The sequence below is a fragment of the Acomys russatus genome, chromosome 22 (genome assembly GCF_903995435.1).
Source record: "Acomys russatus chromosome 22, mAcoRus1.1, whole genome shotgun sequence".
Classification (NCBI taxonomy): Eukaryota; Metazoa; Chordata; class Mammalia; order Rodentia; family Muridae; genus Acomys; species Acomys russatus.
Genome location: NC_067158.1, coordinates 8,054,518 through 8,079,938, shown reverse-complemented (window position 1 = coordinate 8,079,938; position 25,421 = coordinate 8,054,518). Strand labels below are relative to the sequence as shown.

The window sequence follows — 25,421 nt, the reverse complement described above, 5'->3', positions numbered from 1 at the left end:
GAGTGCTGGGATTAAAAGCGTACGCTACCACTGCCCAGCTAAGTTTAAATTTTTTTATCAACAGAGGCTATTGAGTATAATTATATGTTATATTTATATTTACATAGCCATATATAAAAATTACAAAAGAAAGTTAATCACGTTTTTGTCAAAATGCTTAAGAAATTTTAGATTAATTTAATTTTATTTTGTATATGACTGTCCCGACTTCATCTATACAACAAACACAGCCTGGTGCCCACAAGAGCTCAGAGAAAAAGTTGGAGTCCATGGAGCTGGACTTGTAGGTGGTTATGAGCTGCTGTGTGGGTGCTGGGATCAAACCTGGGTCCTCTGTAAGAGCAACACCTGGACCACTGAGCCATTGCTCCAGCTACTTTTACCAAGATGACATTATATGATATTTTACCAAGTGGATGATAACTCCATCTTTTATTATCTGGAGAATATTTAAGGAGTTAAGTTAAATCTACAGTTTATCAGTGTGAGAGAAATGTTCCATTTAAATTAATTATTTTCTAACAAACATCAAAAGTATAAGATTGGTAACCCACCCTACATGATAGCAAAACGCATTCAGAAGGTACAAGCTGGGCGCTGGAGAGATGCTTCAGTGGACTTAGTGCCTACTGCTCTTGCAGAACACAGGAGCTTGGTTTTTAGCATCCACTTGGTGGCCCGCAACTACTTCTAACGCCAGGGGATTAGACGCCCTCTTCTGGCCTCCATGGACAATTGTACACACATGTGATTATACAATAGATACATAATTAAAAATAAGATGCATCACTAAGGTTTAACATGCAAAATAGCTTGCTGCCGCCACCTCCTCCTCAACCGCCCCCCGCCCTGCCCCCGCCTTCATAACTAAGCCATTCAGGTTCATTTGTAAGTCCAGTAAAACAAACTATTATCTGTATTTTTAAAAAATCAGTATTCCTTTCAGTAAACGTCAAAGGACCGACTGATCAAACTAAAATCTTTCCCTATACACAGTTTTCTTTAGATGACTCAAACACTGCCGCAAACATTTAAAGATAAATACTGCAAAGCTTCTAGGATTTACCACTAAGTTGTAGGTAGGTTCTCTCACCTATGAAGGAAAGAGCCAGCTGTGTAATGGGTTGTGCTGAGATAACAAATACAACGGGAACAACTTGAAGTCTGCTTTATAGTAGTCTAAGAATTCATTTCAGTTATTTGTTTTATTTTATAAAATATAAATTAAATCTTTTATATGACTTTTTAATGAGTGTTTTGCCTATGTGCATAGATAAGCAACATGTGTGTGTGTGTAGTACCTGTAGAGTTTGTAAGGGTTAGTTGGATCTCTTGAAACTGGAGTGACAGATGGTTGTAGGTCATCATGGGGGTGCTGGGAACTGAACCAGGGTCCTCTGCGATAGTAAAAAGCACTCCTCAAGGCCTGAGCCATCTCCCCAACCCTGTTTCTGCTTTTAAAGAAGCTTCTACTTAGTTGTTTCTTTCCTAATCAAATGACTTAGCAGGAAATATGTACCAAGTTCTTGTTTAAGCAATAGTAGACTTGGGAAAAACAAAAACAAGAACAAAAACAAACAAGCAAAACACCAACCTACAGTTCTAGTTTTTCTTGGGAACACCTCAAACAGTCTGTACACATGTAATCAGCCAGCTAATACTACCAAGCTGTTTTCTTTTCTTTTCTTTCTTTTTAAAAAAGATTTATTATGTATATAGTGTCGTGTCTGCATATACACCTGAGTCCCAGAAGAGGGCACCAGATCTCATAGATGGTTGTGAGCCACCATGTGGTTGCTGGGAATTGAACTCAGGACCTCTGAAAGAACAGCCAGTGCCCTTAACCTCTGAGCCATCTGTCCAGCCCCCCTACCAGGCTGTTTTCAATGACTTAGAAATCTCCCCTTAGACCTGAAACATACAGCTTGAGTAGTCATGAGAGTGTTTAGTAGAATGTCGGGATTTGGGGCACACTTGGCAGCTGAATTCTAGTACAAGTCCCAAACATGAAAAAAGCTGGATGTTTGGGGAGAGGGATGAATTTCCAAGTAAATGTGCTCACATGAGCACAGCCCTGTCAAGGTCCCCAGGACCTGAGATCTATGGGAACGGCGAGGCCTTCCTGGGTCAGAGTCAGAAGAATGGCAAAGCTTTCCTTTGGCCTTAGTACAAATACTAGGAAGGAAGGAATGACCTTTACTGTCAACTATAGCGTCCTCCTCCGGGATGAATGCAACTTGGAACTGCTCCCCTGCCTCCCTCCTTGAGGTTAGCTAGCCCTACATACACCTCCACTCAGCAGTATACACAAATGCACTGAGTTTCCAGGCTGCTGGTATGGCTTCCTTTAGAGTGTTGGAGGGCACGCCCCACCTCAGTCTCAGCTTTTCTCTCTTCTGTCTGTCCTTCTTCAGTTTCCTCTTGTCCCAGTCAGATCAATGTAAAGCTGTGCAGGTAATGGCACAGGTGTCAGCGTCCACAGAACAAGAGAGGCACTTATAGCACAGGGTTCAGGAACAGTCAGTAATCTCGAGTATATCTGACTTGAGTGGTAATAATCCATTCTGCTTTAAAGACCTTCGCAGAAAACAAAAATTATTTTCCCTCTTCATAAGCCTTTACTTCATAGAAATGTTTACTTATAGCCAACCTTTCATGGCTGGTTTGCTAGCATTCAGCCAACTATATGAGGAAGAGGCTCTCACTAAACCCCTTCTTTTCTTTATTGAGCATTTACCCAACACTTGGTACGAGTTACCCTGTGTCCCTGTGCTTCAAATGGTGCAGGGTTCAACAGAGGCGGATGGTCTTCCCAGTGAATGTACAAGAGGACAGCAGAGGGAGGAGCAGGAGAGGGAAACCAGCCGTAGGAAGAGAAGAGCAAATGCTCCATTCAAGAACACAATGGCGTGGTCACTGTAGATGCTCAAGGGACTCAGACTGCACTGGAACCTGGAGAGACTGAAGATGAGGCTGAGACGAGAAGGTGCAGGACTTGTGAGGCCGTGATGACAGGGTGGGGTGCTGGGAGTTTATTCTCTAAAGCTAAGCGGTGCTGCCAAAGGACTCTGAGGCTTTGGGTCCTCACATCAACATCCTCTCTATATCTTACAATCCTGAAAATCCTAAAAAGTAGACCTTTGCTTCCTTTAACCCTTACCTTTAATCCTTTTCTGACTTGCCAGTAAACTTTTACTCAGTCTTGAGCTACAGATCAAGTCTGAAAAGCAGCTCACCTGCGCTGAGTACATAGGCATGATCCCATGGACCTAGATGCCCTAATAGGAATTCTGTTCTCCTCATTCTTGCCAGTCACCCAAAGGCTCTCAGCTGCCCAGGAACAGAGGACATGGGGAAAAATAATCATTGAATTTCAACCAATGGCCTCCTAGGCAATAAACAAGTTCTACAAAGCTCTTTCATAACTGTCCCCTACCCCCAACTGGGTCTCCCTAGGTAGGTTTGGATGTCTAAAACTTGTTCAGTAGACCAGGCCAGCCTTGAACTTACAGAGATCCACCTACCTCTGCCTCCCAAATTCTGGAATTAAAGATGTGAGCCCTATGCTAGGACTTCAGTAAACTCTTGAAGACCCTAAGCAAAGTACCCATTTTCTCCAAGGCTCAAGGCCACTTTTGGATACCAACCTGTGTGTGTGTGTGTGTGTGCGCGCGCACGCACACGCGCATACATATTTATTTTTAACACACGGGACTTCTCCATCACTCTATGAACAGTGAATAGCAGGTATAACAGTTGGCCCAGGCCAGTGGTCTGCCTTCCAGTCCCTACTGTACATTACATAATGGGTAAGACAGATAGCAATATCTTAACAAATAAGACTTTTATAATTTAGAGTATAATCAAAGAAAAACAACAAAAATCGTTTCTCCAAAGGGAAACTCCAGACATTTGAAGGTGGAGTAGGTTAGGCCTATGTTTACTCAACGAGTCTTCTGATCTCTCCAGAAAAACAGAGTTCCTGACACTCTAGGGTGGTAATGGCTTAGTCATGATCCCTGTGCCCTTCTTACATAGGCACCTAGTGTTTTTTTCTCAAACTTTTACAAATGGAAAAACAGAATCAGAGACAGGAGTTATTTTCTGTTTTAATATCTCTTAGTTTATCTTCAATTGCTCAGAGATGAAATTGAGCAGTTTCACTCCTTATTTTATGCTCAGGTGTTCTCTCCATTTTGGAAAGTGGTAGCTGACAACACCCTTCTGCATAAGAGCTACTTAGAAACAATGGAAACGACCGAATTAAAAAACTACCTCGTCCTTCAAAATGAATCAACTTTGGGTCAAGGTTCATATAAGAGGAATGGCCAGGCGTAATCTCTCATATTTGTGAAGCTGGACACACCCAAGCATTTTACATCTTTGTCTGATGTTGCTATCGTTGCAAGAACAAGCACTCCTGGGATAGACTCTCCAGTTCAGCAGACGGCTAGTGCCCACTGACACAGGGCTAGGCACCTGAAAACATGAGTGTCGTGAAATGCACAGGGAGAGAGTGCTTTTAATTGAACTCTAAGAAAAATAAGTACTGCAGCAATATCTCCTACGCCACATGCTCTGAGAAAGTGACTGTATTCTTCCCACTGAATGGGGGGCGGGGTTCATGCCTTCTTTCCTGGGACCCGAGTCGGCCTGTGTGACTACTCAAGCTTATACAATATGGTAAAAGTGATTTTGAGATGAATTTTAAGACATAGTAAAGGATAATAAGCAATAGACTATAAGACAGGACAGGAGAATATATCTGTAAACCACATATTTAGTAAGGACTAAGCCTAAGTTATATAATAGTTACAAAACAATAGAAACAAAAACAAACAAACAAAAAAAAAAACCCCAACTTTTAATTTGAATAAAAATCTGGAAACTTTAGCAGGTACATACAAATGACAAGATCAGTTTCAGTAACCACCAGGGAAATTCAACTGAAACCACACAGCTATCACCTCACACCTGACAGCAGAGCTGCTCTTTAAAACAAAAGCTTGGCACCAGGCGACACTCAGACTGAGGCATGAGGATGAAGAGTTCAAGGCCAGCCTGGAGAACATACAAGACCATATTTGAATAAAACCCAAACCAGACCAACAGATAATGAAAAATGGTAGGAAAACAAAAACAAAAACAAAAACAACGGAACCTTTGTAAACTGCAAAATGAAATGGTGCAGCTGTTGTGAGGAACAGTGTGAATGCCCCTTAACACCTAAGCACAGACCTCCCTACAGTTCAGAAATCCCGCTTCTGAGTATTTAGCCAAAAGCAGGACAACTGCGCTGCGTGTGCTGGTGCCTGGCCTTAATGACAGTATTACAACGGGGGCAGGGGGATGCCTGTGAGTTCCAGGCCAGTCAGGGACCTAGCAGGATCTAGTCCCAAGCCAGCAAACTGCTCCAGTAGCAAACACTCTGTGATCCCACTTATGCAAGGTTCTTGAGAATTAAATTCATCATATCAAAGAGTAGATAAATTTAAAATTATCTACTTAAAAACGTAAAAATGTACACTTAAAAATTAAGAGGGTGAGTAAACATTCCTATTACAGTAAAATAAATTAGAAGTAGATATTATTCCTTCATGGCTTTCAGAATGTCTTGCTTTTCTGCTCTGCTTACACTTAGTATGCATCTCTTCGGGCTTTATACTTTATACTTTTGGAGCTACTGTAATACCTCTAAACTTTTTTGTATTTTTTTTATATAAGACACAACTGAATATTCAAACAATAAATTTTATGGAGGTATGCGTTGCACCTGGTGATATGCACCCATTTCCAGCTTAATAACGTTCACGCTTACATGTTGACAAAGTAAAGCTCGGCATGGTCACTTCCCACCCCATCCTTAAACTAACTCCTACCCCCAGGTAGGCAGTGACAGCTCCTTGGCACCCTGTCCCAGGAGTGCATGCAGGGGATAGGCGAATGCTATGTCTCAGCATATGTCACCTATTTATGCTACTGTGCATCTCAATAGCTTGAGACATCGCATCACCAAGCAGTTCATGCTGCGTATCCCATGTCTTAGGGAGGGACGTGTTTTGGGTTTTGAAACATTTGTGACTCTGGAGCATCACATTAGGGATGCTCAAACCGCATTCTGTTGTATGAACAGGTGATCTGTTTATGCATTCTTCCTTGATGCACACATAATTTTGTGCAGTTTCTGTGTATTACAATGTAAGAACTATGAAGTCAGTCACTATGGTATATGCCTTTAGTCCCAGCACTTGGAGGGCAGAGGCAGGTAGACAGATAATTTAAATATCAAGTATTCTGAATTTAAATTTATATATATATATATATATATATATATATATATTATATATAGTTTTTATCCAAGACAGGGTTTCTCTGTGTAGCCCTGGCTGTCCTGGACTCACTTTGTAGACCAGGCTGGCCTCGAACTCACAGCGATCCGCCTGCCTCTGCCTCCCGAGTGCTGGGTTTACAGGCGTGTGCCACAATATATTTTTAATTTATTTATTTTCTAAAGTTATATTTAGGTTATTATAGATTGTCCAGTTTTTAGTACTTGAGAAACACTTCCTCCACAATTATAACACCAACAAAAACCCCTTTCTTGTTGAGGAAAGTACTCTTTTTGTAATTCCTCACCGGAATGGCTCCTTCAGCAACTAACTCTTAGCTCACGGCTCAGCTCTCAGGCCCTCTAACCTCCCTCTTCGTCTCTGCGACCACACGTGGCTTTTATGCCCTGTGATTAGTTTATCGTCTCTCCTCCTGCCTCTTCATGTGAGGAAGCAGACCTGCTTCAGATGCCTAACAAATCCATCTGGCAAATAACAGACTCTACAAATTGATGGTTAAGCATTGAAAAAGCTAACATAAAGTCTACATGTTTTTCCATAGGACAGTCTCCAAAAGCCATGTTTTTCCTTATTTCTTACTAATTTTTTGCTCTTTTATTGGGAGATTCTTACTCTGTACGCAAAGCTGGCCTGGAACTTCTTATGTAGCCCAGGCTGGCAAACTCATAACAAGCCTCTTATCTCAGCCTCCTGAGTACTGGGATTATAAGCATGAGCCACTACACCATCTCAGATTAATACTTTTCAAACTTTTGTGATTGTGATGTATAGTTAAAAATACATTTTCCTGTCTAGTAGGCACACAGACCAATGTAACTCAAAGGTTTCACACATACACACAAACCCACTAAGTATAATGAATTTTGATATATTTGATTCTATTTCTTTTTGTTAAAAATAATGGCTTATTAAACTTATTTTATATCCCTTTATCTCATAAATACCTAAAATTTCTAAACAATACCCTAGGTTGGAGACCAATGAGGTAGCATCTACAAAGACTTAAAATGTAACATGATTTTGCGTGTGAGTCTGGTGGTAAGCAGGGCTACTGTAGTTTTCAGTGATGAGAAGCTTCATATCTTACTATAATAAAGGATTTCTACTATTATATGTTTATTATTATTTGTGACACGCTACACAAAAATAAAGCATGGAGAAAATGTGGCTGTATATAAGACAAGGAATACATGGTCTCGGGAAACCAGGAAGGCTCAGGTTCAAATCCCGCTTACCACCTCTGACCCGAAGGCCTTGTGAAAGCCGAATGCCTATCAGCTTCAGTCTTGGCATCTGGGCAGTTTTACAAGTACACACTGCAGATAGTCAGTAAAGACGGGTACTAGCATATACTCACGTTTCCAACCAAACTCTATGGAGAAATATAATCCTAGGTAGTCACAAAACGCAAATGAACAAAGCTAGGTATTTATAACATGGGATTTCTCTTCCAGACTGCACTTTCCCGCACAGCTAACAGCACTGCTTGGCAGTAAGAACAGTGCAGTTGGTCCCATTCAACGGATTCAGCAGTTGAATAAGTGGCCATGTACCCACAATTGACAGCCTATGGGAAGTAATTGAGCAAATTACTCCCCGTCACCCCAGCACAATTATGATTGCTATGAATAGTTTGTGGTTTCTGCAACCAGTGCTCCTCACATCACTTAGCTGCCTGCTGCAGAGTGGGGGGGCTGCGCTGCCACTGTGCTGGCTCCCCGCCTTGACAGCTGCATCTCTTCTGGCTTGCTCAAGCAGAACTCTCGCTCTTTCTTTCAGCTCCTCTTGTCTAGACAACATTCGGTGCTTAAAAGCAAAAGTACAGAATTAGAAGTCACGTCAAAAAATACAGTTAAGGGTTAGATAACTTACTAAGATAAAGTCAGGTGTATAGGCTCCTTAACAGGGCTACCTTAGACAATATTAATGCTAAGAAGGAACTGTAGAATGAATATATACATTTTAACAAAAAGAAAACAATGTTATTTCCTAATACTGGATGAATTTCAACATACATTTTCAAGTTTAGAATTTTAGTTATTATCACCATCATCATCATAATTATTATTTGTGTGTGTATGTGCTTATGCATGAAGTCGTGTGTGTGAGTGCAGGTGTGCATGTGCCATAGTGCATGTGTGAAAGCGAGTGGGCAACTTTGGGAGGTACTTTTCTCCTTGCACTGTGAGTTCTGCGGACGAAGCTCAGGTTGTCAGACTTTCATGGCAAGTGCTTTGGCCAGCCAGGTGACCCTCACTGGATTTTATTTGTAATATTCTCATAAAGTGAGTGTGACTATTAGATTATTTACTGTCTTCTCATAAGCACCAAAGACATAATAAAAGCTTTGGTTCTATTTTTATGGTCTAATACAACCAACAACTATGTAACTTCACTTATAAACTGTTCAATGTTAAAATATCTGTGCAATATTCTTTTAAATTTTTAGAAATGTTTACAAACAATCCCACGCTGTTATATATTTATTTATTTAATCAAATGTCTCACTCACTGTGTTGTCGAAGCTTGTCTTGAACTCTTTTTGTAGCTAACCCAGGTTAGCCTTCAACTCTCAATCCATTTGCCTGTTACCAGAGTTCTGGGAGTCCAGGCGTGTGCCACCACACTTGACTAAAGCTAAATTATTCTGTTAAAAGAACCCAAAAACTGTTCTCCACTGATCATTCTCTTCATAATGGAACAATCTTATCAGAGTTGAAAAATATTATGGATTAATGAGTAACTTTACAATGAGTTTTTGGAGGACAACAAATATTGCCCACAAATGGAAGCCAGTTCTTAAATAGTGGTATCAGTCAAAACCACCATAGCCATAGTAGTTTAAGAATTTTAGATTCAGTTACTCTGTCTCTCTGAGTCTGACTGTCTGTGGGTAAAGCAGGCATACGAGTAGAGCAGGTCACACAAGCACAGTGGAGAGGGTAACAGAGTGAGCATTGGTACAGGGCAAGCACAAGATGAAGATAAAACATCATGATGCTTTAACCCCTTCAATTTCCCTATCTCAGAAATAAAAAGACCGGCCTGTGTGAAGACCCTGCTGGATCTAAATTCTGCAGCCCACTACTCTAAGCTGCCACACAAGACTGTGTTTTGATCTTAAAAGCACATGAATACGGTTTCTAGTTCAAAATGTATTCCATATTTATTATAAGCAAGTAAAAATAACAATAGTTTAGCAGCCATGCACCAGAGATCATTACTGTAGAATCACACCGTCCTTTCTAATCTGTGCTCGCATGACACACCCAGCCTTGTCACATTTTTTAGCTTAATATTTGAGTGCAAGGAAATATTTTCTGATGATCAGATGTATTTCTCTTGAAAACTTGATTCTTAGTAGAATGCCACACATTCTATTATACAGATAATACTGTATTTTACTGGATATATGGGGTGTTAGCAAGTTTTTCACTATCATAAATGCTTTTATAAATATCTTTATGCATAAACTGTTGCTTTATTATTTTCATAGGTAGAATTTCTGACAGTAACATATTAGGTTTTGGTGGTTCCTGGGATTGAACTCAGGGCCACTGAGCTATGTCCCAGCCATACTTAATTTTATTTCAAGATAGAGTGTTGATAAATTACTCAGGCTGGCTCAAAGTTGTGATCCTCCTGACAAAGCTTCCAGAGAACCTGTGCTAACAGACACATGCGACTTTTCTAGCTCCCCCCGCAACTCCTCAAAGAGGGTTCAATTAACTCTCTTGCCATAGCTTCTGGGGCTGGCCAACATAAACATTAGTGCGTGTGTGCGTGCGTGCATGCGTTGCATGTGGAGGCTAGAGGTCAAATTGAGTGTCCCCTGATTACTCCCCACTTTATTACTACAGACAGGGACTCTGGCAGCTCAGCTAGGCGGGGAGCCCATGAGTCCCCAGGGGTAGCCTACCTTCCCCTTTCTGGCACTGGGGTGACAGATGGACACTTTCACACTCAGCCTTTTATGTGGGTATTGGGGATCCAGACTCAAGAGTTCATGCTTTCTCCTCATCCCCAACACAAACATGTCTAAGGTAACCTGACACACATTGCTAAAAATGCCCACCAGCCAGGTGATTGCCATACATTTGCGCTACGGGGTGTTTTCGGTGCTTTTATGGTCAAACCACAAAGATATGTAAACGTAAAGGAGAGCAAGGATGTCAGAGTTAGAAAGTTTTGGTTTCAACTTAAACTTTAAAGTTTATCATATAACTGCAAGCAACGTCTTAAACCTTGCTTTCCCTTCTATCAAACAGGCTCCAACCTTTCATGTGCTACACAGGCTAGGGAAGGCATAGGGAAGACATAACTGTCATCATATGTACTAGAGACTGAAGCAGGGTGTTTATAAGTCCATATTGTTGTAGCTCCTGTGAGCTAAAGCTCAGAAAATTCATGCTACATTATTAAGTACTAAGAAAGAATAATCACTAACAAATCTGACATAACATCCTTTTTTCAAAGATTTCACAGACATTAAAATACAAAAGGATAAGCGGGGCATGGTGGCCCACGCCTTTGATCCCAGCACTCGGGAGGCAGAGGCAGTCGGAGCTCTGGGTTTTGAGGCCAGCCTGGGCTACAGAGTGAGTTCCAGGGCAGCCATGCCATGGCTATACAGAGAAACCCTGTCTCAAAGCAAACAAACAACACAAACAAAGCAAAAACCAAAAAGGTGTATATCTGAAATTCATAACGTGGGAATATAAAAGAGAAACATATATTTGTATAAAACTTAGCTGTGATTAGAACCTAGCAAACATCAATATCCACATTACATTTTTGGTGTGAGACATTGTTCTTGTCAACCTTGCGTCAAGTGAACCATTACATTTGTCCTTAGCAAAATTCCATGCTTCCTTTATTCCTTCCTTTAAAAAAAAAATCATGGCTTTGTTGTGTAGCTCAGGGTAGCCTGGGACTCATGGCAATCACCCCCTCTGCCTCCATAGTGCTGGGTAACGGGCATGAACTACCACACTTGGCTTGACCCTTAGCAAAACTAAGCATGGCCAACAAGCATATGTGGTTATTTTCACCATCTGGTGTAGCACACTAATTGTGTGGATGGAATCGTAGCATAAATGAATTTTAGAATTAAAATGAGTTCTTAGATATTAGTTCATTTAAAACCTCTGTGGAAAATAAAACTGGCACTTTAAAATGCTAGCTATTTGAGAAAAATTCAAAATGAGAAATTAGGTTCTTAGAGTAATCCTAATTTTAATGATTAATCAATTCAATTTCTATCTTTAAATACATTTGCCTCAAGATACGGTTTATATGAAAAACCTGTGTTGGACAGAGCTAAGGCTCATTAAATTCTGCAGGTGTCACCCAGCAGGCATTTCCTGGGTATCTATGGTGTATAAACCCTGTTGCTATCACAGAAACATTCAGAGGGGTTTACTTAGAACCTTTATGATTTCTCTTTGGGAGAACAGAAGCTCGTTTTGAAAGCTAGAGTGTTTGTTTGCTTGTTTGTTTTTAAATTGTAAAAATTAGCTCCTACAATTGTGCGCATTAGTGGCTTTCACATGACACTCCCTGGCACACACGCATGACCTGTGCTGTGCTCACTTCTACTTCTCTGCTACTGCGTGTCTTAGATTCTGACGTCCCCGGGCCTTTAGCACACCTCTGCCAACTCAGCAGCCATGGCATCTACAGTCAGTGCGACCCCATCCCAGCCCAGACGCTGCCACCCGCCTACACATGGAGTGGTCCTGTCGGTGCCACCCGCCTACACATGGAGCGGTCCTGTCGGTGCCACCCGCCTACACATGGAGTGGTCCTGTCAGTGCCACCCGCCTACACATGGAGTGGTCCTGTCGGTGCCACCCGCCTAGACATAGAGTGGTCCTGTCAGTGCCACCCGCCTACACATGGAGCGGTCCTGCCTGCACTGCTTCCGCTTCAGCCAGCCCCGTCCTCCCTCACGATGAGTTCCCAGCACCCTCGTGGACTCCGTGCAAATGCTTGGACCAGCTGTATGGAACAGCACACTAGACGACCCATGCACAGCCTCCTCCTGCACATTAAACATGTGAACTTTGCATTTTCCAGATTAATGGAAGAAAAGGAGCATGTACAGTGTACTTCAGAGTGTTTCCCCCAACCCATTTGAGCTGTGGTTGGCTAAGCCAGATGTGGTCTCCGTGGATATGAAACTAACAGCACCAAGTGGGGGGAAAAGTGCCGAAGTCCAGGTTGTTTTCCAGATTTCATACTAGCATCTTCTAGCAAAGTCAAGAAAATACTTTCACCAGTTAGAAGACAATTGGAGCCAGACAGGCTGCAATTCTTAAGTTCTCAACATTTTGGACTCAGGGTCTCTTTATATGCTTAACAATTAGTAAGAATACCAAAGACCTTTGCTTGTGTGAAATATCCCTATGGATCGTGGTCATTTGGGGAAATTAAAACTTTGAAAAATTTAAAATTATGCTTTCATTGGAAATAGCCAAACACAGTAGTAGCATTTTAATTAAAACCCTCTGCTTTAAAAAACAAACACAAGCTAATAAGGACTGGCATTTTCCACTTCATTAAGAAAAAGGCAGCCAAGGACCAGTGAGACGGCTCAGTGGATGAAACCACTTGCTTGTAAGCCTGACAACCTCAATTCGATCCCCGAAGCCCTCAGGGACACACCCAGCTCCTGAAGGTGTTCATGCATGTGCGTGTGAACGTGTGTGTTTGTGTGTGAGTTAGTGAGACTTACAATAATAAAATCTTCAAAAGAAGTGAGCAGCAGGATTTCCCAATGCATTCTGCTGGAATATCAGAATCACAGTACCTTCAGAAAACTCCAGTATTCATTGTGAGAGGACAAAAGTGCCAAAGATAAATAATAACCTAGAATGAAAATGCTTTAACTTTGGGTGTTATTGGAAAGGGTTTTGAAGAACTTCCGTGGTCCTCAGTTACTGTTGTTTTGTTTGTTCGGTTTTTCCAACATTAGGGACCAATCCCAGGCCTTCGAGCATACTGGGTGGGCCCTCCTGCTCTGAGCTTTATCCCCAGGCTCTCAAATAATGCGCTGAGAACCAACTCAGAACTGCCCTGCTTTAGCAGGCACCGTGAATGCAAGGTCTGTGCAGAGGCCAGGAGAGGTGTTGGACTCGGTGGGAGCAGGGTGCCAGCAGCCCTGAGCCACTATGCAGGCGCTGGGAACGGACTTGGGGCCTCTAGGAGAGGGGTGAGTGCCCGTAACTGGTGAGGCACTTCTCCATGCCTACGGATGAGATTTTAATTCAAAAAGCTGACATACCCTTTCCTTCAACCTTAAAGTTAGGCTTACAATATTACGGTGCAGACTTTAAGTATATAGCAGGTATAGTCTTTATATTTTTCCATGATAAGTGAGACCTTGCTTTTACTTGTGTCTAACATCTTAAAGTGTTCTATTAACGCGAAAGAATAAACAGAAAGAAGAATAGCTATCGATTAATTACAAGCCGTCGTTCTGACCCACTTACCTGAACTGTTTTGGTGGGGTGGTGGTCTGCGTGATTTAAAGTGTTTCTGTCGGCATCTGGATCCGACTCTGTCTGCCTCAGAGAAGCACATGTTTTTTTCGCAAAGTCTGTCTCTCTATTGTATGAATATCCAAGTTTAGAAGGAGGGGATAAGCTTGGCCTTTTGATAGCTGACTCACCATCCACTCTGCACTCTAAAGATCTGGAATCGTCTATTTTCTCTTGTTCCAAGTCACTATCGGTATTTACAGCCTGAAGCTTTTGCTCGTGACTTGAGGGTGGAGACACCGCCTTCTTTTGACCACTGACATGTAAGTCACTTAATTCTAAGTTCTCGGCTTTCAGTAGCCTCTTCTTGCCTAACAAAACCAGCGCTTGGGCTGACTCGGTACTAGAACTTAGCCCAGGGTCATCAGACACTGAAGTCCTTCCGGAGCTCTGCTGAGACTTCTGGGGCTCCGTGTCACTTTTAGTCCTGCGGCAGGAAGGGGAGGCTGTGCTTGGACTAAGGTGATCATGTGGAGTCTGGTGCTCACTTTCCGACTCTCCCACTCCGCTGTCAGTTACAAACACAGAGTCGTCCTGCGACAGGAGGTCCACGGCCCCACCGGCAGGCTGCTGCGCTTCAGGCTCGCGCTTCAGGTCGCTGAGCTCGGCATAGAATTTTTCTTGATCCACAGAACTGTTTGTGTCTGTTTCATAATTTCCAACTTTATACGTGCTTTTACTGCTGTTTTCTTCTATCTGGACCACATTTAGTTCTTGGCCGCTAAAATGTGCCCTTATTTGATAGAGATAAGTCATAACAGTCAGCTTGTCAGGGATTGCTAATAAAACCATATCAGAAGGTTCCAGTAAACGGGAGATTCCAATGCTGGCAAATCCATCATAAGCCTTCAAAGGGAAGAAGGGACAAACAAATGATATACTGAAAAGCTCAGACATCTATTTTAAAGACAGCAAAATTTTAAAGCTTTTTGTTATTGTAGGGCACATAAAATTAATGACATTATACTGCAGGGAAAAGAATAAAATTTCAAGAAAAAAAAAATAAGCAAAAAGGAGAAAAGAGGAAAACAACTAAACAACATATTCATCTACAAGCACAATATAAGCAATAAAGAATAAAGAGTAAACTTTTAGTTTAAGGACAGAGGTATAAAGAAATGTTAGCGGATCGCTCCAGCTTTCATCATCCCCGCTGCCCCTTCACATGGTCATGTAATTACGGTAAAGAAGTTCAAAGAACTAACTACCATACGATTTGCTATAAAATACAAATAAATGCCATTTAATCTTAGAGGCACAGGAACCCTTTTAAGTGCATACGTATGCTTGGTTTCCTAATGAGGACAGTGACTACTTTTACCTGTCTACTCTGGAGAGGACAGACTGTTTTGAATGCCTCAGCATACCTGAGCTGTGAGGTTGCGCTGTAGTAGTTTGTTAGCCTTTGAATGGCTGCTGCATATCAGGTTTTTCTAGTTTTGAAGAACCAAGGCTGTTTCTCAATTTACAATTAATTATCACTATCCTGAACTAACCCTTGAAACAGCATTGTGTGGCTAGGAAGCATTCAAAGCTCACTAAGGCTAAGGTAGCCGTCGTCGTCGGAAAGGAAGGACCGCAGAAGCGCTGATGCGTTTGGATGTCAAAATCCCCATTCTTGACAACGTGCATTTAGAAGCACAGTTTTATGTTGTTCTTAAAAATGTTAGGAATTTACTTAATCAAAGGACAATTTGTGCTTTTATAGTAAACTTCTACCTTTGGATTTAATCTGTATTCTTCCTGAAGCTCTAAGAAATGTGAAGAAAGAAAATAAAAACTAAATTGTGCTATTAAGACCTCTTCAACTTCCACAAAATAATGCTTTGTAATATGGGCACTTCAAAATATCTGCTAGAGAGGTGGCTCAGTTGGTGTGCATGTACAGACTTGTTTGTTCTTTTACATGTTTTAGGTAAATTAAAGTCATTTTCTTCCTTGTGTGCCTTGGCTACCTGACTGACAGCCATCAATAGCAGATCATCAGGAAAACCACCTGAGGCAGTATTCTGAACATTTCCTAATTATCTAAAATGCTGACATATTGGTTAAGATCAAATGCCACAGGTAAATACTTTTTGTATTGAGTTCTTTTTACAGGCCTGAAAAAATGATTAGCTTCCTTGTGAGGGAACTCCTGCTGTTTTTTTTTTTTCTTCATGCAGCAATTCATTTTATGCATACTAATTGTACTTTAAAACAAACCAGGTTTTTTTATATGTGAGGTAAAAATTTTGTCAAAGAATTTCCTACTGGTTAACTTCTGCCCAGGTCACGTGCTGTGACTGTGTGTGAAATAGGAAAGTGTTTAAGAGAAAAGGCCCACTTACTTACTACTTACTTATATTTACTTACTGTGTGTGTGTTGTGTGTGTTGTGTGTGTGTGTGTGTGCGCGCGTGCGAGCGCACGCTGTGCAGGTGCAGGGAGAATGGCGGCTGTGGTGGGTGTGTCCAGTCTCGGGCTCCCCGGTGTGAGTTCTTTCCCTTTCCAGCACGTGAGCCTCTGGGACAGAACTCAGGGTGTCAACAGCTTGGCAGCGGGCACCTTTACCACTGAGTCATCTCATTAGCCAAGGATTTTTCAAAGAGAATTGTCTTACTTATTTTGAAGTGTTAAGTTAGTTAAGGAAGAGACACTGACAATTATATTACAAATACAAGTGGAACGTAAGACAAAGAGTTTGTTTCTCGGATATTCTAAATCCAATCAACAGTACAAAGGGTTATCCGGGAGAACCTTGTAGAACAGGAAATAATCTGCAGGTAGTAAGTAACGAAGGTTCAGAATGTAGACAGCATGTAGCTTAAACACAACAACTGGGTAGGCTGACATGTACTGGACACTGTATGAAAAGAATCAGTGTTAAGAACTTTATTAAAAAATCAAGATGGAAAATCTGCCATGAAAGATCTATTTTATATTCAGGGATTGAACCCGTATCTAGCTATCCTAAACACTTACTTAGCTACAGCCCCAGTCTCAAGAAAACATGTAAATGGAATATTCTTTCCATATGTGATATGTAAACCCATATGTCAGTCTATGTTACTTAAACATTAATAAGATTCTCCTTATATATTTTAAAATATACACAGCTGGGCAAAATCAATCATGTTTCCATTTCAAAAATTAGAACAGCAAAGGAAAGCTCTACTCAAAAAGCAATCACCATTTAAGTGACAGGGTCTTGTATGTACCCTGCTCAGGCTGGTCTTGAACTCATGAGCTCAAGATCTTCCCTGCCTTAGAGGTGTGTGGCACAGCTAACTGGCAATTAGCAGTTCATTTTATAATGCCGACATCTGCATTTCTATTAGTTTGGCACTTTATTCAAATGCAGGAAAATGAAGATAAATAAATGTCACTCCTATGGATATAGTCTAATTAGGAAAAATGCATTTCACTTTAACAAACATAGGCTTTTTAAAATGATGCAAGAAACTCACGAGGATGATTACTTTGTAGAATGCCTACCAGAAAGTGCTGGGGAGTGAACTCAGACCCAAGCTCTCTTCCACTTAGTTAAACTCCTAGCCCCACAAGGTAATCTCTGTGAAGAAGTACTGATTTTCAAAGATTTCCCCTTTGCAGTGGCATACAAAAAAAGGGAAACTGTTAAATGCATTATAATTCGACAATCCACATCAAGAAAATAATTTGCTTTAATGTGAACTTTTGTTAATGAAACTTCTACCAAGATTCTAAAATTTTAAAACGTGATAGTTCCATCTAACTTAATAATTTAAAGTACATTAATTTTTTGTCTTAAACCAGAGATTATTAATCACCTTGTTTTCTGAGCTCCTTCCTTGTTGGATTCCCTTTTGAGAATAAAATTTTATAGCAAAAGTAAAAAGAGCCAGTTATACTAAAAATATAACTATTAAAATATAAAGCTGAATTTGGGAAATAGTGAAATACATTTTAATGAACGTGTGAATTACTAAATGTGTGAATATAGACACATATGCACACACACACAATCTCATGCTGACCAAGGACCTTTCTTGAACTAATCCTCCTGCCTCCAGATCCCAAGTGCCAGGATAGCAAGAGTTATCCCAGGAGCTGCCATGTCTAGTCAGTAATTAATAAAGCGGAGGGAGTTTTAAGCTGTTATTTGTTGAGATATGCAACAACTGGAGTAAAATATGAAGGTTTACAAATGAAGAAAATAAGAAAGTTTGGTTACAGAATTATGACACAATATATTATAAAAATGTTTTTTCTTCAGCTGTGTTCAAGGACTTGCTGAATTCTATCGACAGATACACTTACAGATAAAATCTACAGGTTAAAAATGGCTATTCTAAGACAACAATAACATTGGTTTTTCAGTTGAGAAATTCAATTCAATACAAACACCGAGCATGTACTATGAACAGAGCCTGATATTGCTTTCTTGCCCATTTGAAATTACATATACTATATAGGGCACACAAGATAAAAACATTTATCAGCCCTAGCCACAGTCAGCTGGCCCACGAGGCTCTAGCAAATCCTCCCTGTGCAGCTGCACTGAAGGCTGATGGGATCGATATCCTCACATGCTGGTTAGAAAGTTCTAGTATATAAGTAGATCTGGAAATACATTATATATTTACTAAAAAACAAAAAACAAAAAAAACAAAGAACCACTATTAATCATTGCTTTCATTTAGAAGCCTATGTATTCTCATTTGCTTTTATCTCCCAAAACATTTTTCTAATATCATGTCATAGTTACGAAAGCTTTGGGTATATTCTCCAAAAGCTAAATGTTGTATTAAAAGCAACATGGTTACTAAACACTTAACAGTTACGAGCGCGCACATACTCTGATGTCTGCTTTGCGTTTATGATCCTTAGAGCCCATGGCAAAGCAGAGTCAACTGAGCACCCTGCCATACCTCGGGAAGCATCCCACCCTTGCGAGCTGCAGTTCCAGCCTCACACAACACCGTCTCCTTCCTCACATTAACCTCGCAGGGAAGAAAAAGCTGCAACTCTGCCCTCCCCTGGCATTTCTTACCTTTTTGTTATTTTCTTTAATATCTTGAGGATTCAGAGACTTGTAGTCGCTGAGGGGAAAAAAAATGGCAAAGTGGGTATGTATAGTATTTGATAAAAATAAATTTTTGTAAAAGAAACTGAATCTAAAAATTTGGTATTCAGCAACACCAAAGGGTAACTAACAAACGATCTCACAGCGGTTCAGTCAACAAAAGCAATAGTGTAGAACATCAAGGAAACGATAAACAAACAAACAGCGGTTTCGTGTTTCATTTCAAAGAGAAGTTAAGGCAAGGGAACAGAGACCAGCTTTGACAAAGCTCTTCGCCACGAGATACTCCCTTATTACCAACATACTTTCAATCAGATTAAAGAAAAATCATTCAAAAAAAAATCAAAGAAAATTTTGGTTTCCTGGCATATACTTCTCTTTAAAAAAGGCAAGTTCTATAGTTCCAACACAGAGACAGTTAAGTAGTTCAGGATACACGCTGAGAAACTATTCTGTGTTCTTTTAAGAATGTTCTTTATTTACAAACATTTATGACACTTCTACTTACATCAAGTCTGGTCTAAAGTGGTGTAAGATTGCACAGAAAGATAACCCGTTCCTCCATGACGTAGTAAAGTTAGTGATTTTCACGCCCCGGTAGTTTTTCGTAACCTCTTTGCACCACGCAAGCAGCGACTGGCTAGCATTTGGCTTTTGCCCTAGAACAGGACTTGGTATTGGGCTTGGCTAGAATATAAGAAAGAAAGAAAGAAAAAAGGGTGGGAAGGGGACATTAAAAGAACCTAATGGAAGATAAAAATTAACATTAATTGACCTAGCTAGATCATCTGAAACCTTTGATGTCAGTTTCGGTCCTTCAAAACTGTCACTTCACGACAACTGCTGCCTCCGAGAGAGACACAAATCTTACGTTATTATCTTCAGTTTTTGCCCATGGCATCTGCCTGACAACAAGGCAGATAAGCAACATTTTAAACTTCTGGTAAGAACAAGTCACGAGTGTCCTTGATGGAAACATCACGTTAAAAATATTTGAATACTTAGGGCTAAATATCTGAGCAACCCTTACATACTCAAAATGCAATTATAAACTAGTAAGACTGGGTGAAAATCGTGCACTGAAGTCTCACTGCACCATCAGCTGTAGTGCGGCAGTGGCTTTCAGGTACTGAGAAACACCCTGGTAAAGAGATCAGCCACAGTAAGTGTGAGGGCAGCACAGGACAACGACAGCCAGTTCAAACATCCTTTCTATATAAACTCAGTAACAATATAAATAGTTTAATTTTTAGCAATAGACACATTTTGGTGCCAACAGCACACAACAGTATATATTCTGGAAATACTCAAGATATATTCTAATTATTACCGACAGTGACTTTTGAATCATAGAGTTTGCTGTAAGTGTTTAAATCTTAAGCATGTGCTTCGCTTTACCCATACGCTTAGCAGAACAGTAATGGTGACAGAACTAAAACTATATTGTAAGACGTTAATTTTAAAGTTTTTTTTCTTAAAGTAATGTCATTTGCTTTTACCAAATAACTACAATATTTTATGATAATTATGAAGGTTGATACAACTGAAACTATAAGAGCCCTATTTAATATTTTTTGGACTTTAATCCTTTTAATCAAAATTGTTAGCTATGAAAACAAAAGAGTCTTGTAAAGATGAGAGAATATTCATTTATGCCGACATCATTTAAATTTAACCAATGATTCATTCTTACAGTAATGCTTACTTAAGAGAGATCAATGATGTCCTCATTTCTATTATCAGATTAACAAGGCATTATATAAATAATCATAGACTGGCAAAGCTCTATTCTTTAAATGATCACTCCTACAAAGCAAATTCTAAACGAACTGCTCACTAATCATAAAAAACCAACATATTCAGGGCTGGAGATATGGCTGGGTGAATAAAGGCATTTGCTGTCAAGCCTTCTGACCTGAGTTCAATTCCTGGGACCCACAGGAGAGAAAGCAGACTAGTGCATGTTATCTTCTGATCTTCACACACAGACACACACATGTGCGTGCACACACGCACACTTGTGTAAATGTAATAAACAACTTTGGATTAATTATACCTAATATAAAGAAGTACATGAAATTGATTTCCAAATATAGGACATTTACTTTAAATAAATAATTTAACTTTAAACCTAATGTATAGAAGTAAAGTAAACAGTCCATTGTGACTTTTAAATCCCTCTGGTTACTTAGACTGATTTAGATTGACTTAAAGTGCTATGAAACTTGGGGATTCTTGATTTAGGTACATATATAACTTTCTTAATTGTCTATTATTTATTTTCCCATCACTTAAATAATTATCTTTGTTAGGTCTAATATAAGAAAGCTAGACAAGCTAAGCTAAAATTTGGATTTCTTCTGGCCAGAAGACTGTATGAAAAAGAACAATTCACTTTCCACAAAAAGAAGTCATATGCAACTGAGAAAACTGATAAAAATTACAAGTCTCATAAATGGTCATATAAGTTTGCAGAAAAAAAGAGAATTAGCAGATCTACTAAATGAGTAATCAAGCTGCTGCCCTTTTATCTAATATTTTGCGGAAGGTGATAAAAGAATTAAGAAATCACTTTGAAAATGCCAACATGTAGCCGGATGAGATAATTATTTCTTGTTCTAGTCATGAAGTGGGTTGTCCAACTGTGATTTAGTTTCCTCATCTGTAAATGTGAACTGCCGTGGTAACTATAACCAGGTAAATACCATGGTAACTATAACCAGGTAACTGCATGATAACTATAACCAGCTAACTGCGTGATAACTATAACCAGTTAACTACCGTGGTAACTATGACCAAGTAACTACCATGGTAACTATAACCAGATAACTAACTACCGTGGTAACTATGACCAGGTAACTAACTACCGTGGTAACTATGACCAGGTAAACATCCACAGATACACAGTGCTGCAGTAACAAGACCTCCCTCCCCACTACCTCTTACCCACCTCTCTGCCCCTTGATCACTGTGAGTAAAACTCATCTTTTCCTGCTCTTTACTTCAAGTATGTTCCAACCTGTGCAGAATTATTCCATCTGCCCAGTGTTCCCAGTATTGGAGCTTCAGTACAACCTCAGCTTACAAATCCTGGCACTGTCATAATACAATCCAGCTCCACTATCCAACCCCAGCACAGGACCCCCAATTCCTCCTGCACTGCTCTGCTCTCCCACAATCTATCTTCTTGTGGTGTACACTTATGTTATACTTCTGGCGATTGTTTACGTCTGTCTGTACTAAATAAGAACTCTCTCTACTCAATACTTGCAATTTGCCTTATTTACTAACATATCTCAGGTTTCCAGATCAACTCCTGATGCACAGTAAATAACAGTAAATACTATTAAGTAAAACAAAACACTTAACAAAAGATATGGGAGACTATTCAGTAAGTGGTAACTACAATTACCATACTGTTACCATGTACCATAAGGGCCAAACATCACCACCGCACACCACCAGCACTATATGTCATGATGAATCAGCAGCAGCATCCTGTCGTCATGCACCATCAGCACCATACTGTCACCATGCACCATCAGCACCATATTACCAACCGGGCATATCAGCACTGTACTGTCACCATGCACCATTAACACCATACCGTCACCATGCATCATCAACACCATACTGTCACCATGCACCATCAGCACCATACTGTCACCATGCACCATCAGCACCATACTGTCACCATGCACAATCAGCACCATACTGTCACCATGCACAATCAGCACCATACTGTCACCATGACCATCAGCACCATACTACCAACTGGGCACCATCAGCACAGAATTCTTTGTTTGTTTGTTTGATTTTGTTTGTTTTGTTTTGAGGCTTCTTTAGTTTCAAAGGGCATGAATTCGTTCACAGTGGCACTTTAAATTTTTTGGTAAACAAAGCATTAACTAGTGAATAATATTGGTATCTTGATTATCCTACGTGCAAAACAAGGACCATGCAGTTATCTAAAAAAACAAGCTGTGAATGAGTAAAATTTATTGTTTTCCAAAGAAAGAAAGATGCTAAAATTCTATGCATTGAAGGTAGGAACGAAGGGCCAGGCATGGTGGTGCACACCTTTAGTTCCAGCACTCAGGAGGCAGAGGTAGGTAGATCTCTGTGAGTTCAAGAATTCCAGGACAGCTAGGACCAATAGAGAGACCCAGTCTCAAAAAAAAAAAAAAAAAAAAAAAAAAAAAATCAAATAGACACAATTTTAATACATTACCACAGCAGATTACTGTTAAAATAAGGTCACTGAATGATTCCTTCTATTAATAGCAAAGGCATCTCTTTCAGAAAACCTAAATAACTCATTGTGAGATTTCTTAAATTTTGTAAGTATGAGGAATAGTAACTCCATTTCTTTCTGTTCTTTCCTTGTCTATGGTTTCTCCCTCTTCTGCAGTCTCCTTTTCATCATGGACAGCCCCACACATTCCTTTAGGTATTTCTCTGGATGTTTTTCTTTCTATCCACACTTTGAACTGATTCACTCTCAGGATTCCAGCTATCACTTCCACACATTTACGGTTCCAACTGTCTCAAGTTGACATTTCCAGCTGGCCGTCCTTCCTGCCATATAAAATTTGAACTTGGTATGTTTAAAATTGTGATTTTTTTTCATTGTAACCTGCTCATTTTCATTGTGTTTGAAAAATGACACCACTACTGTTCTGACTGTATGGATTTTAGCCTCAGAATCATTCAAAGTTTTTCTTTTGTATATCATTTTTTTACTAGGTAATTCATAGGATATTATATAGTCATGCCATGGTTTTGATTTTTTGGAACCTTGTCATTTATCTTTTTTTTCTTAGGTTATTGTCTCAGTCATCCCTGTTGCAAATTCTCCCTTTCCCAACCCATTCTCAAAGCACAGTATTCTTACAACACGTCTAATGTCCCCGGCGGCGCTCAACACATACACGGCGACAGCACAGCGCTTCTGCACTCTAAGGCCCATATGATTCATCATTCCCTAAATCCCTATGCTTTCCTGCCTGAACCCGCTTCCCCATCTCCCGAGTGTCACACAGATGACGTCTACTCAGAGTAACTACCGTCACACACACAACTCTGACAATGCCACATTCTTCTCTCACGCTTCAATTTGTCATTTTCACACAGTCTCATCCTAATTCCTCATCGGCAGGCAGAAGCCCCTTTCAATGGTCTTTTTCATTTTCCATCTCTTACATGGTTTTTCTTTGATTACACTATGATCTTCCGTGGCTCTTAGGTGGTGTTTCTGGCTACACTATGTCTGACTCTCTACAGAGCATCTTCTTACAGTGTTCACAGAATTCATGCTGAGTACCAAGCACATACTTTACACACGCCTCAAGAGCTCTTTGACTGTTTTAAAAATACAATCAAAGAAACTCAGCTACACAGGAAGGAAGAAGATGGACTATGCCTTAGTGTCTCCATATAAACTCCATGCTTTCATTATACATTTCACATTCCAAAATAATGCAGCCTGAAGACCTCAGTAGACATTAGGTATTTCTTGAAACTAGCAAAAGTCTTAGTTAACTAGTTAAGTTCTTCAGAACTTAAGATTACTGCCCTATATATGTCAAATCAATTTGTTCAAGAAGTCACCAGGCACTTGCCTCACAATTTTGCTACTCTGGAGGCTGAAATAAGAGGGTCATGGGTCAAGACCATCCTGAGCAATACAGTAAGACCTGGTCTTAGCACCAGTAAAACAAACCGACAAAAAACCCAAAGGCAACTGCTCAAGAGAAGTTACAACTTAGGAGTTCCTAGTAAAACCCATTTGTCCATTATGTTGGACTTTTGGACATTGGACTAGAATTAGCGTAAGACCTAATTAATCCCAGTTCTGTAAGATACACAGTGTTATTGCTGAAGCTGATGGGTATTTTGGTCTTTGTGTGAGAATTCCTGGAGACTTTCCTCAATTATTGCAAATCATGGTTAGAGAACATTGGCTAGCTCTGATTTTAGCATTTGGTAAGCCCAGAATAACAGCAGTGGTGAGAACAAGAACATCTGCATCTGCATTCTCCCTGTATCTCTAGCCTCATCCCCTTCCTCCCTCTCCTGCTTCCCCAAAGTGACATCACTTCATCTCTCTTCTCTCCCTCTCCATCTTCACCATCCCTCTCTAAATAAGAGTTCTCCAGTCCAGCCTCTGGCCTCACTAAGTAGGGGAGTATGGCCTTGAACTCCTTATCCTCCTGCCTTATCAGAGTGCTAGAATTACAGGCTGTGGTTACACCAGCACATGCATGCTAGAGATAGAACCCACAGAACCAAGCGTGTGAGGCTAGCACTCTACCATCCAAGCCACACCCCAGCACTTACTTCTCCCTTATAGTAAAAGTGATGAAGTCTTATGATGCTGCAAGATAACTTGAAGATTAATAGTGAGATAAATAAGACTGAGAACTCCCGGCTACATTAACATATTTTTACGAACAGAAAAATATTAGAAAAAGGTTTTAAGAGA

The 25,421-nt window shown here is 40.2% G+C and overlaps 1 protein-coding gene across 14 annotated transcripts in view; it reads right to left on the bottom strand.

Annotated features, from left to right (window-relative positions):
* Ehbp1 (EH domain binding protein 1) overlaps positions 1-25,421 on the bottom strand; it is a 257,309-nt gene that overhangs the window by 73,568 nt on the left and 158,320 nt on the right. For all 14 annotated transcript variants that reach the window (XM_051165325.1, XM_051165324.1, XM_051165329.1 and 11 more), the window contains 4 exons: positions 19,446-19,624; positions 18,905-18,953; positions 13,844-14,737; positions 8,013-8,156 (listed from right to left, as the gene is read on the bottom strand). In XM_051165325.1, the coding sequence (XP_051021282.1) occupies positions 8,013-8,156; positions 13,844-14,737; positions 18,905-18,953; positions 19,446-19,624 (1,266 nt within the window). The remainder of the gene's footprint in view (positions 1-8,012; positions 8,157-13,843; positions 14,738-18,904; positions 18,954-19,445; positions 19,625-25,421) is intronic.